Raw genomic sequence first — 19,833 nt, forward strand, 5'->3', positions numbered from 1 at the left:
TTATTAGCAATGTACCTTATATCATTGGAAAGCCTGTTCATACCCCATTTGTAAGGATCATGCATTTGTGGGATGAGCAGCACAGCTGATTATGTGGGTGGGGCCCCAAGTGAAATGTGCCAAATTTCCCTGCCAATGTCAAACAGTGTATTCTCGTGTTGGTATTGACTCTATTGTTTTGAGTTGTTTGGGGGATTGGATGATTGAACTCTCTATCAGTAACAAGGAACAAATAAGACATATTGGTAATTTTACGCTTTATTCATTGAACAAACAGTCAGGAGCCTCAGTAATGAGTGGAAGAACCATACGCAGCCACAACAGCCTGGCACCTCCTCCTCATGCTGGTCACCAGCCTGGTCACGCGTTGCTGTGGGATGGCATTCCATTCCTCACCCAGGATTCGTCGCAGGTCAGCCAACGTGGTTGAATGGAATGGCCTGCCAACAGCCCAGACCTTAACCCAGCTGAACACTTGTGGGATCAGCTCGGGCGTGCTGTACGTGCTAGAGTGACCAACGCAACCACGTTGGCTGACCTGCGACAAATCCTGGTTGAGGAATGGAATGCCATCCCACAGCAACGCGTGATGAACAGGCTTTCCAATGATATAAGATACAATGCAAATAATACAGTAACAACAGAGATATGATCGACCAAACACAAATTTCCAACTTTTTTTGAGCAGTTTGAGCAGTGGCTGGAATTTTTTTTTTTTTTGTTATGCTGAATGCATATCTGTTCATAACTTCTGGAGATAACTTTCTAACAGACATAACCCCCATCAACTCTGTTGGCAGAGGAGATGAAAAGTCAAGATGGTGAAATGATAACTATTAGGAATCAAGTAGATTTAAGGCACTCCGTCATATTATACTCTTTTTTTAACTATAGAGGAGTCTATAACGCATTCTGTACAACCTGGAAATGACAACTCCTCTGTAATGAACAACGATCTGGCATCGTAAGATTAATTGCGCCGTCTTGTGGTTGTTTTACAAAAGGGGTGCTGAGAAACCATAGATATTACAAGGATGACAATTTAACATAGAACTCATGGTTCCTCATTAGTCAGATGAACAGGATCATGGGATTGTGAAGGACTTAGTTGTTATGGCCGCTGCAGAAGTTCGCTGAGTCTTCTATCTGGACGTACCAAGTATTTTTTTTTATTTGAGGGTAAAAGGTAATTCATATTGTGTAAAGCCAAATAGTGTCATAATTTATGTTGCGCTTAATTTAGCCAAATTAGGAACTTTGTCTGATTCTAAATATTTACAGACCCTTTATTCAGTAACGTTCGTTTTTCCAAAGCAAGAATTGCACTACACAGCTTTAGGCTACTAGCTAGCTAGCGAAATAACGTTAGCAAATGGCAGATAACTCACTGACGGTCACCGACATTTTCGGTTTCGTCCGTGCTAAAGGCAGCTATATAGTGAGTTAATGGTAACGACCGGTATGTCCTGTCTGTTGGAAATTATTTTTTAATGTTTTATACGGCAGTGGGTCTATTGGTGTTCGTGTAGCTAGCACGTTAGCCAGCTAACACTGGCCTCGTAGTCTCGTTATGTTGCTCGTGCAGGAGCCAGCGATAGCTAACTCCCCCAGTACATGCACGTCTTCAAAATAATGTGGTAGTCTAATGTGAGCTGGTAGTTAGCTAGTCGTAGACATTGTGTTCATGCTGCTACCAACACTGTTGTCGTGTATTGAATGCCCCTGGGGCAGTTTGGCTAATAATGCTCGCGAATATAACGCCAACTTACGATAGCTACTCGTTTGCTTGGAGACATGGAGCAGCTATATTAGCTTTTTGACGCTGGTTTTCCCCTGTGGCTTGTTAGTCGTGATCGAATTGCTTCGGCACGTTGATTTAGCGAACAAAAGCTGCTTAATTAAACGGTTACATGTTCGCTACCTGATATTAATTTGTGTGGGTATATTTTTCAGTGGGCATTCAGACTTCGGCTTGTCAGTAAGGACGTGATTGACATTGTATTGTACAGTCGAGTGGCCGTCAGTAGTTGATACGTGGTTGTTTTAAAATCACTACTTTGTAGCAACGTGCTTATCGAATGTTACAGTCGTCAGACTTGTGTCCCATATTGTTTCTACTTTTGCCTTAAATCAATTGAGGCTGCCATAGTTTAACTGTAAGTAGTGCGAGGTAAGATGGTGGATATACCTCATAATTGAAATTTGAGTCTAATGCTGGTATTAAGAAAGGCGCTGTATCTCGAGCACTCTACTAAACATAACATTACAGTTAAATGAAAATTTATTTTTCAGTGTTCCATCTGCCACCATTTCTCTACAACTTCAAACGCTTTAGCCCATCAGCTTACATAAATCACGGGCCTGCAACCATTTTTAAAAATGTGATCCCGAACCATACCTATCATCACGCACGTGCGAGCATGCTGAACTTTAAAATCCCCCAGGATTTCTTTCTAATCCTGGTAGCACTGCGGTTGTGTTTGCAGCAAGGCCGAGAATGTATGGCTGTTGAGTGTCTAAATTATAATAGCACCAGCTGGAGATCTTCATGTTGAGGTACTGCAGATGCTTCTGCTTAGCACGTGGTGAAGAACACTTGGCATGCGCAATGGTTTTTTTTTTTTAAGGCTTTGGTTTGTAGATATGTTCTTTTTTTTCTGATGAATAATTTTTCATTTGAGATCCTGATTCTCTGGAAAAGGCAAGAGACTCGTTCTACTGTATAAGTACATACATTTAGTTGTTGCAGTCCTAACAGCTGATAGCAGAAAATAGATGTTCAACAATAAAGCCAAACTTTATTGGTTTATAGGGTCTAAAAACAGTTACTTCTCGATTAATCATGGGTGGGAATCGCATCCCTGATTTGGTGTTCAGAAAGATCATGAAAGTGTTGATGGTGGTGATGGTAACCTTGGCCGCGTTTGCATCCACAGCCAACAGCAGCCGTGCCCCGACGCGCCCCTACCCCCAGCGGAGCGGTCATGTGGCAGGAAGCCCGCAAACATGAGCGCAAGCTGCGCGGGATGATGGTGGACTACAAGCGCCGCGGCGAGCGCCGGCGCGAGTACTACGAGAAAATAGTGAGCAGAGCCGCCGTAACGGGCGATGACCCGCCCGCGTCGCGTCTCTCCCTGCACCTTCCCACATTCTGCTGCTTCTGCCTCTCGGGTGGTTCTTTCACTGTGCCGATTTGTACCCTGGTCTATCCACTTTCTCACTCCCCAGTGCTTTCACAAGCCTGTCTCCTCTGCAACCTCCATGGTGGCTCAGTGAAGCCCGCTCTCCTTGGACGCGCTGGCTGACAGCTTAGCACTTTTGCCAGCCCGTGGTGTGTCAGCTGCACTTGCGTGATTGCTGCCTCAGGAGGAGACTGTGATAGTGTGCACTTGGTAGATTAGAGGATGAGACACGCAAGCCCATACTGACTTAGACCCTCTTTACCTGGGTTACATTACATCCAAACCCCCCCGGTACTGGCACAGTCTGCATTGCAGTCTGTACCAGACGCAGACAGCATGCACACTGGAACAATGTGTCCATAGCAGAGTTCCCAGTGGCCCTCTTTTGCATTTTCGTTATGTGAGTCTGTGCAGAGGTAATTCTGATGGGGGAGGAGTTAGGCGTGGTACAGAGGTAATTCTGATGGGGGAGGAGTTAGGTGTGGTACAGAGGTAATTCTGATGGGGGAGGAGTTAGGCGTGGTACAGAGGTAATTCTGATGGGGGAGGAGTTGGGTGTGGTACTGAGATCATTCTGTTAGGGGTGTGATTGATTGGACCATGCTGCTCTGTCTCCTCTGCAGAAAAAAGACCCAGCCCAGTTCCTGCAGGTTCATGGCCGGGCCTACAAAATCCACTTGGACTCAGCCGTGGCATTGGCTGCTGAGAGCCCCATCAACATGTGCGTATTTCCTTGTGAAAATATACTCACACACAAACACCCACACACACACACACACATACAAACGCGCTCACTCACATGCACTCCTAAACACATAGGCATACATATACATACACACACACACACAAACCCACAGCCATGTATACACCCGCATGCATATTCCTACAGGGCCACATGCGTATGCAACGCGTACACATGCGCACGCTCACATGATTGATACGTGCACGCACACAACACAAAGATGTAGCAGTGGATATCATGTGGCAGTGTGTATAGGTGCATACCGAGTTCTACTCTCTCATTAGGCACTTTAACCGGGGTCAGAAAGACCTCAAGCACACACACACACACGCAATGCGCTAAATCTCTACGGCAGGCCCGCCAGCTCACTCTCTGTCTCCCGGAGACCCCATTCTTTCTCTCAATTTGAGTCTAAAATTTAGTTAGAAAAATCCCAATGTTGGTTTTTCCAGGATGCCATGGCAAGGAGACACCAGCAACATGATTGACAGGTTTGATGTGAGGGCACACCTTGACTACATCCCCACCTACACGCCTCCCCTCCTCAACACTGTGTGAGTACGACTTCCTCCTCACCTGAGCTCCCAATGTCAAATGAACTGCTCAGGTCACCGGAAACTCCCTTCCAGAATCTTCCAAATGTCAGTTTTTGTAATTGGATATAGTAAAGTCAGAGTATGTGGAACATTTATGTGAATTAACCAGTTACTATCTCAACTGATAAATCAGTCTGTTACTTAATTTGCTTGTGTGTACACTTGTACATTTGATAACCAATGGCAGGAGCTTTGAGGTTATAAGTGTAGTGAGGTTTGATCAGTTCAACCTCAGTTAAATAGTCAGAATTCTGTACGTCTGTAGAGCCCAACTTAGTGAAATAACACAGACAACAATGATTTGGAAATAAAGGATATATATGTATTGGCTATGATAATGAATATGTGAATAGGCTAATTAAAAACAATTTGCATAATATGAGGAATAATATTATACAATTCTTAATCGGAGGAAATGATAATTCTGCAGCGGCTAAACATAGAAGTTAAGAGTACTACCATTTAACAAATGTTAATCTGTGTTATGGGTCGGTGACATGTTACTCTATATTACGTGGTTAGTTCATTTGATCAGTCTCATAAATTGTTTCAACAATGTAAAACAACGAGGTCATGGAATTTAGTCAGAAAAATGGCAAGCATTGTAGGAATGAATGGCCTGTTCTCGTCATTCTGTTATGCTATGTTCATTTGCTATTCCAGGCCAACGTACGCATAGCAAAACAAACAGAACAACAAATAGCAGTAAAATTGCTTAATCAGGTATTGCAGGTTTTACGCTGTGCTATTGTTTGATGTCGTTGTTAAAAGCATTTCAATACTTAATGCCAATAGAAGGGAAGGGCATTCCTTAATCCCATTATGTGATGCGTCCAGGGTCCGTGGCAGGTGCGCAGGGAGCCTTGAGAAACTACTTCTCTGAAGTCGGGGTCGCGACAGGTTCCAGTCAAGAGGGCTGGATATGCACAGATCTTCCACTTGGGTCTGGCCGCAAGGGGGATATTAAGAGGAAAATTCTGTAGAGCCTTGTTCCTCGAAATGGCTGTCAATGGGAAATAAACCAGTTTGGTTTATTTCACGGACAGTAGCTGGCTAACTGTTTCTCGATGATCAGACAAGGTGCTTTGGGGTGCGCAGCGAAGTCCGTCAATTTCCTTAGTGCCATCTGGTCAGGTAGTCTTTACCCTCAGAGCAAAGTTGTTAAGTTTTGGTGAGTTTTCATTCTCAGATTTAATGATGTGACGGGACCACACGTGTGGTCACTGAAATGATTGGTGTATTATTTTGGGCGCGCAAACACATGGCTTGTGGAGCGGTCAATAAAACATGGATAGATAAACCACTGATTGCTGCTTTAATGCAGCTGGTGGGTGGTTGATCATGCAGTAAGTTTATTGCTGGGTCACAAGAGGAAGGGGACAGGCACTTATGCCTCGGTTGACCGGAAAAGTTAATGGTGAACGTGACTCAGACGAGGGTCAGTCCCGTGGTCAGGCAGCCAGAGGCCACAAGCGTTTCTGTGTATAGTAAGGGATGGCCAGTGTATGGAGTCATCGGTGACCGTGTGCGGAGGCTGATTTGTGCGTTTTGTGGGTTTTGTGTGGCTGCAGGACGCCAGAGCAGGAGTCGGAGGAGAGGAAGTGTAACTACGAGCGCTACAGAGGCCTGGTGCAGAACGACTTTGCCAGCAGTGAGTCTGACAGCAGGCCGATGCGCCCGCACACTCACTCCCGCCTTCCGCCGCAGCTCACGTTACACTGCCGTTTAAAGACCGTGTGCAGTCAAGATCCTCATGTTGTAACACTCACACATAAAGATCCGCGCAAATGCTATGATATTAAGCCCATTTTATTCATTTGAATTTATACATTTGCTTTTCATCTATATTGTAACGTGTAACTACAGGGTGATGTGGTGTTGGTGTTTTGGAGATAATTTGTTACATAACTAAGAAAGCAGTATACTGCATATTCTAGTGAACTTGAATTTCAGTGTAGGACAGGCTCATCATGTCAGACCTCCAGCTTGAGATATGAATTACTTTACATCAAAGGGAAATTGTATTATTTTACTGTTTATACATACATACATTGCATGCATTGCTATGTTGAGGCTTAATTCCCATGTGAATGTGGCAGCACTGGGTCCTTAAGGTTATTACTGTGTGGCTGGGTGCCCTTCTCGCCCTCAGTGTTGTGCAGTTGGACTTTGCTCACTGATGATTGTTCCATTGCAGTCTCGGAGGAGCAGTGCCTGTACCAGATATATGTGGACGAGCTCTACGGTGGCCTGCAGAGGCCAAATGAGGACGAGAAGAAGAAGTGAGTTCCCACGACATGCTGTGCTCTATATTCGCATCATAAACTGTGTGCTGTGCTACGGCGCTGCTTCATCTCTCTGTTATCATTGCACACGCCGGCCTGCTAGCATGCCATTCGGCAGCCTGCCGATCTGACTGCGTTACGCTTAAGGGGAACTGGTTCTGTGCCCCCTCCCCCCCCCACACCCAACTCCTAGGCTCGCAGAAAAGAAGGCATCTATTGGCTACACGTATGAAGACAGTACCGTGACCGAGGCGGACGGGCAGTCTGACAAAGGGGAGGACGAGGACTCGGAGAACAGCGAATCGGAGGAGGATGAGGGAATCCCCGACATTGGTGAGTGAGGCCCTGCTTTCCACCTTGACAGTCGTTAGACGCCATAATCTTGGGGGGCATGCAAACATACTGTGGCATCAAATTTTGGGACAAAGACTTATTTTTTCTTGATTTGGCTCTGTACTCGCACAATTTTAGATTTATCATCAAACAATCCACATCTGGTTAAAGCACAGATTCTCAGCTTTTATTTAAGGAGATCTTTATTTTTATTTGGTTTCACCATGTAGAAATTACAGCACTTTTTATGCATAGCTCCCCCATTTCAGGGCAGCGTAATGTTTGGGACAAATGCCTTCAGAGGTGTTTCTGATAAGTCGGGTGTGTTTAATTGCTTCCTTAGTGCAGGTGTAAGAACTGCCTGTATCTAGTCTTGATTCTAGGATTTTGATTGCCTTTGGAGTCTGTTATTGGTATTAGTCAACCTGAGGACCAGAGTTGTGCCAGTGAAAGTCAAGGAAGCTATTATGAGGCTGGGAAATAAGAAAAAAAACAGAGACATAGGCCAACCTTAGGCTCACCGAAAAGCACTGCTGTACTAATCGCGAAGCGACTGGTGAGCCAGAGAAGACCTCTGCAGTTAATGACTAAAGAATTCTCATCATAATGAAGAACAACCCCCCAGAAACACACTTCAGGTGGCAGACATGGTTGTGTCCGTGACTGTACAGAAGACTTATTCAACAGCCCAGCTGTACATATCTCATTTCTCACCTGCGCGTTTTCCAGACGTGGAGGTGGACGTGGATGAGCTGAACCAGGAACAGGTGCTGGACCTTAACAAGATGGCCACGCCGTACGGGATGGCCGAAGGAGACTTCGTCAGGTCAGCAAGCGCCCGCACCTTTCCTCCGCCCTAATTAAAGTGACGGGTCACTTCCTGCGGTTTCATGATGCCCGGTTTTAGTCTGCTTTCAGCTGGCTCAGACAGTTCTTATGTCCAGTGAAGGATATTTTGGACACACAGAAGGTTAAGGGGAGGAATTCACTGAAAATAACTTCTTAGCAGCTTCTACAGCAAAGTTATATTTCTAAGGGCTGTAAATATGAGCATACTGTGTATCATGCCCATACTTCTGAGCCCACAAGCAGTGCACGCTCCACTCTCAAAAACTCCCGCAGTAATGTTCATGTAGAAACCAATGTCCATTTCCTTTCGCATGGTTGTCTAGGTTGCATGCAGTAAATTAAAGGAAACGTTTCCAACAGAAAATAAAGCTATGTCCCTTAGACTCCTCTGCACCCCCACCCCTCTCCCCAGTGCACTTGTCCAGACGTGAGTAATGGTGATTGTGTTAACAGAAAGGCCCTATCTGGTACACTGGTCCCATACAGTAGTGCTGTAGGCCTTGGATTTTGGGAGGCCTGTGTGCGTAACTGTCTGTGTTGTTGGGCAGGATGCTGAGGAAGGACAAAGAGGAAGTTGAGGCTATAAAACATGCCAAGGCCCTGGAGGCGGAGAAAGCCATGTACTCGGTAAGGGGCAGTGCGTGGACGCTGCTGGGTGGACTGTTTAGTTTGTGTGCAGGTCTCACAGGCCCTGTGCTGGTTTTGAGGGTTTTGGTGCCTGTGTCTGAGTTTTGGTCCTTGATTTGGTTGCACGTGTGTGAGTGTGTGTGTCAGTGTGTGTTGTGCGCTTCACTGTGCATGTGTGAGGTTATCCTTTTCTTGGCGTGCGTGTGTATATCAAGGGTCCTCACCCTGCGTGTGCGAGTGTGTGTGCACGCACGAGCCTGTTGTGTGGTCCTTATTTGTGTGTTTGCGTGTGGGTATCTGTGCCAGCATGCTCACGTTCTGTGTTCCTCACTGTGCGTGCGGTTTCCTCAGGGTCGACGGTCTCGCCGACAAAGGAGGGAATTTAGGGAGAAGAGACTGAAGGGACGGCAGATCAGCCCCCCCAGGTAACAGCCATAGTGCACATGCGTGAGTGCGTGAGTGCGTGAGTGCGTGAGTGAGTGCGTGCGTGCGGCCCTGGTTAGCCAGTTCTGTATCACCAGGCTACTCACTGGTCCTCTTTGATTCTCAGCTACGCCAGGAGAGACAGCCCGACCTACGACCCCTACAAGCGGTGAGTGTACAGGTTGATTTATGTCCTAGGTCTTTCACAGTGTAGTGCTTGCTAAAAATAGAATAGAGTACACGGGGAATTGCATAAACCGACCATAAGTTGAGAATCAGCCTGTTGACTGCAATGATTGTTGAAGAGTACATGGGAAAGTGAATCCTGAAGATGCACTCACACTCTTCCATCTTCTCCCACGGCCCGCCCCCTACACGCAGCCCCCAATCGGAATCAAGCTCAGAGTCCCGCTCCCGTTCCCGCTCCCCAGGACACGACAAGATCACCTTCATCACCAGTTTCGGGGGCAGTGACGAAGAGGGTGCCCCGCCCGCCCCGGCCCCGCCTGCCAATGCCAGCCACGCCCCCAGCAGCAACTCCCAGCACCACCCCGCAGGTCATAGCAGGGGCTCCCGGTCGGTAACTTTCCCCTTCTGCTCCTCCTTGGTTTTCATTGGTTGTTTCCTCCTGTCACTCACTCGTTCCCTCCAATAGAGATGTGGATTTTGTTTGGTAGGTTGTGGCTGAAGAATGTCACATGTTCAGGCCAGGTTAAAGCCGGGGGGGGGCGGGGGATTCTGTTTCGATGGAATAATGGTTCACCGCATGACATGAAGATTATCTGCTGCGTTTACCTAACCTGTTCACCTGGGCCCTGTTTCACAAAGCAGGATTACTCGGTTAGCTGGATCACTGCACTGAGCAAAACCCGGAATCCTCCCAAATCTGGAACATTGAGTAAAAAGAGTTGTCCCAGGTTTTACTCGGTGCAGTTATCCAGCTAACTGAGTAATCCTGCTTCATGAAATACCCTGCTGTTCAGCAGAAATCTTAACCGGTGTATGTTGACGCTCAGGTTTGCACATCCATAGTTCATGGTGCTGGCATAATAAGGTCTACAGGCCAAGTCCTCTCTGTGCAGCTGTGGGAGAGCAGTCTGATCTGCGTCTCTCCAAGTCTGTACAGAGCCTTCCTGGGGCTTGGAAGATGTATTGAGCTTTAGGGTCTTACTGATACTCTGAGTGGACATCTGAACTTCATGCCCTTGTGATCGATCATGTATGCATCGAACCAGTATATTTTGTGGAAGAAAGGCTGTCATTTAAAGGGAAATGTCACCCCGCTTCATTAAATTAATATGTTGTTACTTGTGTTTACATAATCTAGCCTAAACATAGTTCTTTTTGTTTTAAGTCATGAAACAATTTTACCTTTAGACAATTTTAGCTTTTCAAAGTTGTCATTGCTATGCAAAAACGGTATTCCGTTTTGGCATTGTAATACAATTCCCATCATGCACTTCACCAACATCCCATTGACATCATGGACATTGACTCAGCAATGAACTATTATTGACTGAGGAAAAGAAAGACTGAAATGTCTACATACACCATTTCAAGTTCGGGTTTAACAGAGAGGAACATTGCACTGACTAGGACAATTTCCCACCCGTGTACACACGATTGGTTTTGAAATTGCAGTGTTGTAATTCACCGAGAGCATGAATGTCAATGTACATATACTTTTCATATTAAACATTAAACCTCCCAGCAGCCCTACATTTAAAGCAGGGCCTGGCACGTATCATGCTCTGGCTGTTGGTATTGTCTGCTGGTAGTATAAAACCTGGCACAAGCCTTTTGTTGATGAACATTTGCACGAGTGTTCTTGTGAGGAAATGGAGTGAATGCAGTGATGAAACATAGTAATGACTGTGGGCAATGTCCCCAGACCTATTTGTGCGCGTGTGTGTGTGTGTGTGTGTGTGTGTGTGTGTGCATGGGTGACAGAGTTGGGGTTGATTCCATTTCAGTTTGATCATTTCTGGAAAAAGAATAGTTTTTTTTTTTTTCATTTTACCACATTTCTTGAGTTGACTGAATGAACATGTAATTGACCCCGAGCTTGAATGTGAATGTGTGTGTTGGCGTGCGCGTGCGTGTGCGAGTTTGAGTGACAGCCCTCCCCAGTGACACACGCCGGTCTTTCTCTCCGTCCAGCAGACGCCGGTCCTCCTCCAGCCCTTCTTCGTCGTCGTCCTCCTCCTCCTCCTCGCGGTCCTCCTCCCGCCGGTCGTCCTCGCGCTCGTCCTCGCGCTCGCGCCGGGGCCGCCGCCGGGGGGGGAGGGAAGGGCGCTACTCGCGCTCCCGCTCCCGGTCCCGCCGCTCCGGCTCCCGGTCCCGGGCACGAGGGGGCGGGGCCGGGGGCGGGGCCCGCCGCCGATACGGGCGCAGCCGCTCCAGATCTGCCGACAGAGACCGGGGCCGGCGCTACGCCCCCCGCAGGCGCACCAGGTACGAGGGTCGGGCCAGCCGCGACGTGGAGGCTTAAGGCTTTAAGGCGTGAGATCACACACGTGATCAGAGCGTTCTTAACTGAACATTCTAATGCTGATGTAACAATCACTGTTGGTAACTGAGTAGAGTTCTAGAAACACTAAGACAGAATTTTGAAAAAACATTCCAAAAAACCCACTCTTCAAAGGGTTCATTCAGCAGTGTTGCATATTGAGCAGCTTCAGCTCGGTGGTTGTTGTTCACACGTTAGCCTAGCGCAACGGACGTATTTGAGCCTGGCAAAAACAGCGCATTTCAGAGCCATGACCCGAGGCACAGGGGAGTTGGCCAGCAACCAGCCCTTTCTAACCAAGCGCATCTGCTTAACAAAGCTGGGCTGAGCTGAACACAGCATTTCGTTCTGGTGAGTCAGTCGTGGAGTGTGAGACACGGGGGGACTGTGTGAATGGTGAGTAGGGCGTGCCGTGCGTGGAACGCGTCACACCTGTGCCCTCAGAGTGAGAGCCGTGTCTGTGCTGCACGTCACTGGGGTGCCCGTGGCTGCTGTGCCCAGCGCTGTTCCTGTGCCCAGCGCTGTTCCTACGCAGCCAGGCCAGCGGCTCTTCACACTGAACTGCTTTAGCCTTCTGTCCTGCGAGGGGGGGGGACACTAATGACCACTCTCTCCTCCCCCTGCCTGGCAGTGGGCTGTTCAGTTACCCGTTTTGTGAGAGGAGATTTTTCAGTCCAGGAGTGTGACACCCATTCTGATCTACCCTCCCAGGTCACGGTCCACTTCCCGGTTGGGCGATCGTTTCAGGCGTGGGGGTCGTGGGCCCGGCCCACGGCGGGGGGGCAGCAGCAGCCGGAGCCCCTCCCAGTCCCCCCCGCCCAGCCGCTCCCGCTCGCCCTCCCCCGCCCCCCGGCACGGCCCTCCCGCTGCCCTGGCTCTCTGTGACAAGCTGAGAAAGTGAGTGCTCCCGGCCCGCCCTGCTTTTACATCACACTACTGCAGGATCCGTTCATACGGCCTGCTCGACAGCAGTGTCCTGTCTGGGAACTGAACCTGCAGCTTAGAGGCCCGGTTCCCTACCCGTTGTACCGCATTGCAGCCGCTAATAGCACAGAAATACGGGCGCGTGTGACCCCTCGAACCTGAGCGACCCAGCTCGGCTCGGTCAGTACAGAGGCTCGCCGCCACAGCGGCAGGCCGGTTCCTGTAAACACAGACCGGATCCTCTCTGGCCGGCCGAAAGGAGCAGGGAACCGCAGCGCTTCCTCATGCTTACCCAGCGGCGCGCGCAGCTCCCGCCAGGGTCCCTCAGACAGAGGCGTGCCCCTCCTCCGAGTGGCATCGCTGCTCTGCTGTAGCACTGTGCGGAGAGTGCGGTGGAGAACGGTCACTGAAGGGTTCATCGGAGAGCAGCACATTTGTCCTACAGTGCTTCTTGTGTGCTGGTTTGGGTGAAGCGGCTGTAACTCAGGACACAACGCACAGATGACTTGGAAAGCAGTTAATGTCCTGCTGTGTATCTGTTTTGTGCCTGTGTGCAGTGTAGGTCTGCTCAGTGCTGCTCTGCTGTTTCTGTTTTGTGCCTGTGTGCAGTGTAGGTCTGTGCTCAGTGCTGCTGTGTTTCTGTTTTGTGCCTGTGTGCAGTGTAGGTCTGCTCAGTGCTGCTCTGCTGTTTCTGTTTTGTGCCTGTGTGCAGTGTAGGTTTGTGCTGCTCTGCTGTTTCTGTTTTGTGCCTGTGTGCAGCGTAGGTCTGTGCTGCTCTGCTGTTTCTGTTTTGTGCCTGTGTGCAGCGTAGGTCTGTGCTGCTCTGCTGTTTCTGTTTTGTGCCTGTGTGCAGTGTAGGTCTGTGCTCACTGCTGCTCTGCTGTTTCTGTTTTGTGCCTGTGTGCAGTGTAGGTCTGTGCTCAGTGCTGCTGTATCTGTTTTGTGCCTGTGTGCAGTGTAGGTCTGTGCTCAGTGCTGCTCTGCTGTTTCTGTTTTGTGCCTGTGTGCAGTGTAGGTCTGTGCTCAGTGCTGCTGTGTTTCTGCTTTGTGCCTGTGTGCAGTGTAGGTCTGTGCTCAGTGCTGCTCTGCTGTTTGTTTTGTGCCTGTGTGCAGTGCAGGTCTGTGCTCAGTGCTGCTGTGCTGTTTCTGTTTTGTGCCTGTATGCAGTGTAGTTCTGTGCTCAGTGCTGCTCTGCTGTTTGTTTTGTGCCTGTGTGTAGTGTAGGTCTGCTCAGTGCTGCTCTGCTGTATTGGCCACACTGCTGCGGAACATGGCGGTTAAACCTGTTTGTTCTCTCTCCCCAGGCCTGATACTCCGGGCGGTAAAGAGACGGGAGCTGCCAAAGTCAGTAAGAATTTGATTTGGCTGTGTTTGTTGCTAAAGTCTCCGCCCCCTCACCTCTGACAGGCTGACAGGGTCGTCACTCAGGCTGGGGGCTCCACCCCCTCCCCTCACCCAGGCCACCCTTGTACTCAGGGCTCTTCCGTACTAATGTCTAGCTTTATTTGAAGGTGTGCCGTTCTGTCTGTGAGGAACACTCTGTACTGTTGTTGCCGAAGGACCTCATAGCTCCTGCCTCAACGGATGGACTGATGTTAAACTGGGAGTCTAGGCCCTTTCATTTTGGGAGGGGGGATTTCCCCCCCCCAACGTACCGCTGTATCAGAAAAGATGTTCTCTAGCCAAACAGGTTTGTGGGGTTTAATCTGAGCTACAAGGTCCCCCAGCTTAGCGCTCATATCCCAAGGCCCGTGTGTGTCCTTGTTTATTCGTCTTTGTCCACTTGGGGGAGACAAAGTCCTCACTTCACTTCGATGGCCGACCTCCGACTGCCCAGCCTCAGTTCAGTAGCATTTCTGGGCTGTTCTCTCAAACCAAGCTGTTTTTTTCCTCCCCTTTCTCTCTCTTTCAAAAGAAACACACCAAGCAGGATGATGAAAAGCTAGTGAGCGAGTTGGTAAGCCGCCAGGTTGGTCGCTGAGTGAGCGAGTAAAAGAAAGGGAATATGTGAGGTTGAGAGGTCCAGGTGTGCAGGTAGCTGCAGGGAGAGGAGGCTAGGAGGGGCCAGCACTGCACTGAGGGCCTGTCTGGACAGGCACACTGAACCAGTCCAACAAGAAACACATTTTTCAAGAGGGCAGCTCAGGTTATAACACCGGCAATGAAGGAAGGAGACCGTGAGCAAGGCAGCTGAGGGGAAAAACGGGGAAACTGGCCATTTTGAATGCTGAAGTGGGGCAGTGCGATCGTGCCGCCATTTTGGATTCCTAATCAGGCAGCGTAAGCAAATCTTCGCAACAGACACTGTTGTTCCTGTTAGCGGGGATGGAACATAGTCCGTTTTTCAGGTCTTTCCACAAATTTGGAATTCATTCAAATTGTATTTAAAATGCTGAATAATAAGATGAGAAACAGAGTTTGCAAATTCAGCAGCCTCCCAGCACTGGAACCAGAGTGGAGTTAGCCGTGCTCTCATGTCCTGGGTGACTGATTGTAAGCCCAGTTAATAAGCTCACAAGCACAATCAACATTTACAGTTATGTGAAATGACTATTATTTGTAGTTGGCATATTTCACAAACACTAGTTTGCAAGTTATGATGAGTAGAAGGCTTGAAATGATGTCTAAAGTAGTTTTTTTTTTTTTTTTTCCCCCTCCCTCTTTGACCAAAATCAACCTGCTCACTGTGCTGTTTTTGAAAGGTGTCAGTGGGCCTCTGGAGGGGTGCCCCCCCCCCCCCTCATGCCGACAGTCAGCTTAGACACGCTCCTCTCCAGACTGGCCCACTTCAGCATGCCACAGTCAAGCCAGTAGCCACAGTAAAGCTCAGGGCCCCTGCGTCAGGCTGTCTCCGCAGTACCCCCGCCTCTGTGAACGCAGCAGGGGAGAACTTACACATTCTCAGCAGTTTGAGGTTTTGCATAATGTCACTTTTCCATTCTTATTATTATTGTCCAGCTTAGTTTTTTGTAATTTTTTTTTTTTAGCCCCTCCACCTCCTGTTGCTCTGTTGCCGCCCACTCACATAAGCACAGACCTGGAATTGAACCCTCAGAAATGTGGCAGGTGTCCCGCTGGAGTGGCTCAAACTGCTGTGTGGCAGTGCCCCCACCCCCAGTCCTCCCCCGCCCCCCCCTCTTCCTCTCGCTCCCACCTGGGGCGTGCGCACTGACGCCTGTGTGTCCATTACAGCCCAAGATGACCCCCCAGGAGAAACTGAAGCTGCGGATGCAGAAAGCTCTCAACAAGCAATGTGAGAACCATAACCCCCCCCCCCCCCCCTTTAACCCCACCCCACCCCCGATTCCCCCGTCGAATAGCGCGCACTCAGTGTGACGTGCCTCAACGCCGCCAGCCGCATCTGCAGCGCGCTGAGCTAACGTTCGGTCCAGGCTAGCGCTCTGCAGTACTTCACTGGCGTTGGGCACTTAGCCAGAGCGACTTCAAACACAGACGCCCCTTACCCGTTCCTGAATGAAGGGGGAAAACTGAAACCGTTAAGTACTGGAAAGTGCAAAGATCTTTTAAAGTTAGAGCCTAAAGCACTTATTATAATAACAACGTGGTACTATATGACGGTGATAATGCAGTACTATTATAATGTAATAAGAACCCCGGGATATGATTGTAATATAATTACGTGGTGGTGTGGTTTAATGACATGGTGGCATAATGCAGTAACTCCTGGTTTGGTATTGCTTGTTCTCTTCAAAGCAGCAGCCAAGTAAACAATGTGATGCATTTTAACCGGCTCTGCCCCCTTCCACCCCCCCACCCCCCCCCTTCCCCCACCACAGCCAAGGCGGATAAGAAAGCCGCGCAGGTGAAGATCCAACAGCAGGAATACAAGAGACAGGTGTGTGTGTGTGTGTGTGTGTGTGTGTGTTTGTGCAGTCTCACTGGTCTACATGTGTCTGAAACGCACAGTGACATTGACCTGTGCCCATGCATGCAGCCGCAGCCGCAGGGACTTTATAGACAGCCGCAGCCGCAGCCCTGCTCATCCAGCTGTGGTCCTCACACACGTGTGTGCGTTTGTGTTACAGCTGTGGTCCTCACACACGTGTGTGCGTTTGTGTTACAGCTGTGGTCCTCACACACGTGTGTGCGTTTGTGTTACAGCTGTGGTCCTCACACACGTGTGTGCGTTTGTGTTACAGCTGTGGTCCTCACACACGTGTGTGCGTTTGTGTTACAGCTGTGGTCCTCACACACGTGTGTGCGTTTGTGTTACAGCTGTGGTCCTCACACACGTGTGTGCGTTTGTGTTACAGCTGTGGTCCTCACACACGTGTGTGCGTTTGTGTTACAGGAGCGAGAGGGCGAGCTCCGAGCCATGGCACGCAAGATCCGCATGAAGTAAGAAATCTGTGTGTGTGTGCGTGCCTGTGTGTGCGTGCCTGTGCGTGCGCGTGTGCCTGTGTGCGCCTGCCTGCGTGTGTCTGTGCGTGCCTGTGTGCGCGCGCATGTGTGCCTGTATGTGTGCGTGGAGTGTAGTAAATCAATTGTCATTGTGTGGTTATAGAGCATTGTCCGGTGTACTGCACTGCTTTCTGGGTTTGGTTTGAATGTGGTTACAGGCACAGTGTAGGTGATCATGGTGTAATGTACTTAATAAGTGCAGCATAAATTGCATATGTGGGAGGAAGTAAAGGTGGAGTGGCTGTTGTGTGGTGTGGTATGATTGGTGTGGGCGCAGTGTGGATGATTTAGGTGTAGGTGTGGGCGCAGTGTAGATGATTTAGGTGTAGGTGCAGTGTGGATGATGTAGGCGTAAGCAGTGATGTAAGCAGTGTTACATGTTCCAGGGAACGGGAGCGTCGTGAGAAGGAGAGGGACGAATGGGAAAGACAGTATGGGAGACAGAGCCATTCCCCCTCCCCCACTCCCAAATACAGTGAGTAGCTCATACCCCCCCCCCTACAGTATTACACCCCCTCCCCTTCCACAAATACAGTACTACACCCCCTCCCCTTCCACAAATACAGTACTACACCCCCTCCCCTTCCACAAATACAGTATTACATACCCTTCCCTTCTACAAATACAGTACTACACCCCCTCCCCTCTGCAAATACAGTATTACACCCCTCCCTTACTCAAATACAGTAATACACCCTGATCCCCCGTTCCCCAAATAGAGCGTTTTAAGAAGATTCACTGCAATTTAACAGACAGACATTACGCCTTAATTTGCTTGCATTAATCTGTTTGTTTGTCTCCTAGGTCGTGACTACAGTTCATCCAGAAGGTATGTGAAAAGCCACTGCTCACAAGAGCCCCTTAACTCTGCCTGCTGTGTGTTTACACAGTCTGGTGTGTGTGTGTGTGTGTGTGTGTGTGTGTGTGTGTGTGTGTGAGCTGTGTGTTTACACAGTCAGGTGTGTGTGTGTGTGTGAGCTGTGCGTTTACACAGTCAGGTGTGTGTGTGTGTTTACAGTCAGGTGTGAGCTGTGTGTTTACACAGTCAGGCGTGTGTGTGTGAGCTGTGTGTTTACACAGTCAGGTGTGTGTGTGTGTGTGAGCTGTGCGTTTACACAGTCAGGTGTGTGTGTGTGTGTGTGTGTGTTTACAGTCAGGTGTGAGCTGTATGTTTACACAGTCAGGCGTGTGTGTGTGAGCTGTGCGTTTACACAGTCAGGTGTGTGTGTGTGTGTGTGTGTGTGAGCTGTGCGTTTACACAGTCAGGTGTGTGTGTGTGTGTGAGCTGTGCGTTTACACAGTCAGGTGTGTGTGTGTGTGTGTGTGTGTGTGAGCTGTGCGTTTACACAGTCAGGTGTGTGTGTGTGTGTGAGCTGTGCGTTTACACAGTCAGGTGTGTGTGTGTGTGTGTGTGTGTGTGTGAGCTGTGCGTTTACACAGTCAGGTGTGTGTGTGTGAGCTGCGTTTACACAGTCAGGTGTGTGTGTGTGTGTGAGCTGTGCGTTTACACAGTCGTGTGTGTGTGTGTGTGTGTGTGAGCTGTGTGTTTACACAGTCAGGCGTGTGTGTGTGAGCTGTGCGTTTACACAGTCAGGCGTGTGTGTGTGTGAGCTGTGCGTTTACACAGTCAGGCGTGTGTGTGTGAGCTGTGCGTTTACACAGTCAGGCGTGTGTGTGTGAGCTGTGCGTTTACACAGTGCGTGTGAGCAGGGGAGTGTGCACTCTAGCAGTGTTCTTGGGGGCTGTCTGTCACGCCCGGGCAGTCTGGAGAGGGGAGGGTCCGGAGCACGAGCACATCCACAAACGGCTGGGTCTCCTCTGCAGCGGCCCTTACAGAGCTCCTCACCGCAGGGCCTCCTCACTCAGCGTCTCTGCCCGCCCGGCACGGGGGACACCGCGGCTGCTCAGCTCCTGCTGCCGAGTGGCAGGGGGGCTCTGTATGCAGCTGAGGGTTTACGCTCCCCCAACAGCACCCCCAAATACGCTTTTTGCCGATGAGAAAGCTTGGTGACTGCACAGCTGAAAATAGTTACTTCTGTAGCCCATTTCCCATTAGTCCTGGGGCCGAAGGTCAACTTGTGAGAGCACTCGGCACTCGTGGGTTAAAACCAGAGCTGTCTGGCCAGCTAGCGTGGACTAAAAGATGGCAACCAGGGTAACGCTAGGAAAATATCCAGTCATTTTAATAGCTGTAGATTGTGGCTGCACTGTTTCAGCAGTTAAATGAAATGAGTCTGTCGTGATGCAAACTTGATAGAAGACTGGCTGTATTGCCATTTCAATAACAAAGAATTGGGGCTTGGGGAGCATGAGGCTGATCGTAAGACTGTCTCTAGGCTGTTCTGTAGTCTAATTTTGGACGTAACCATTCTAGACTAGAGGTGTTCTTACTCTGTTGTAAATTGTTTTATTTATTTATTTATTTATTTATTTTACCCCTCTTCTCTTCCCCTCTCTGTCCAGGAGGTCTCGTTCTCGGTCAAGGAGCCCATACTACCGATACTGAACCCCCACCCCCCCCCCCCCAACATGCCCATAGCCCCGCCCCGCCCTGCCCTGCCAGCAGCAAGCCCTCCCTGAGGTGGGGGCAGCTGCTGGGTGGGTGTGAGGAGAAGGGGAACGAGGGTTCCACCACTCAGCCTGAAGAGGAGCATCATATCTGAGCCCAGCCCCCGCTACGCTTGCCCTTACTTTAACGGCAGCAAGACTGAATCCAGGACCCTTAATAAACCTGCTTTCTGACTACACCCAGGCATACGTACGCTTGCACACACACACACACACACACACACACCTGCACACACCCACACTCCTACAAACACGCATGCATGCCTACACACGCATGCACACACACTCACACTCACACACACACCTGACTATACGCACGCACGCACACACCCGCATGCATGCACGCACGCACCCACACACACGCACGGCTGCC

General features: G+C 49.5%; 1 protein-coding gene across 12 annotated transcripts; it reads left to right on the plus strand.

Annotated features, from left to right (window-relative positions):
* The first annotated feature begins 1,061 nt into the window (after positions 1 to 1,061).
* clasrp (CLK4-associating serine/arginine rich protein) lies at positions 1,062 to 19,633 on the plus strand. 12 transcript variants are annotated; one of them, XM_035384876.1, is made up of 21 exons: positions 1,062 to 1,186; positions 2,937 to 3,083; positions 3,806 to 3,903; positions 4,377 to 4,478; positions 6,092 to 6,171; positions 6,718 to 6,802; positions 6,999 to 7,138; positions 7,868 to 7,964; positions 8,536 to 8,614; positions 8,966 to 9,039; positions 9,165 to 9,206; positions 9,419 to 9,613; positions 11,198 to 11,491; positions 12,258 to 12,443; positions 13,775 to 13,814; positions 15,663 to 15,723; positions 16,268 to 16,326; positions 16,783 to 16,829; positions 17,264 to 17,367; positions 17,697 to 17,721; positions 19,356 to 19,633. In XM_035384876.1, exons 2-21 carry the CDS (start codon positions 2,985 to 2,987, stop codon positions 19,396 to 19,398), a joined length of 1,950 nt encoding a protein of 649 aa, XP_035240767.1. In that variant the 5' UTR covers positions 1,062 to 1,186; positions 2,937 to 2,984; the 3' UTR covers positions 19,399 to 19,633. The 12 variants fall into 12 exon arrangements, 8 of the variants coding, with proteins under 8 accessions (XP_035240767.1, XP_035240768.1, XP_035240769.1 ...); XM_035384877.1 differs by having other exon boundaries at positions 17,279 to 17,367; XM_035384878.1 differs by having other exon boundaries at positions 11,201 to 11,491; positions 17,279 to 17,367.
* Positions 19,634 to 19,833: the final 200 nt, after the last annotated feature.

Source organism: Anguilla anguilla, chromosome 12 (genome assembly GCF_013347855.1).
Source record: "Anguilla anguilla isolate fAngAng1 chromosome 12, fAngAng1.pri, whole genome shotgun sequence".
In the NCBI taxonomy this organism is placed as follows: Eukaryota; Metazoa; Chordata; class Actinopteri; order Anguilliformes; family Anguillidae; genus Anguilla; species Anguilla anguilla.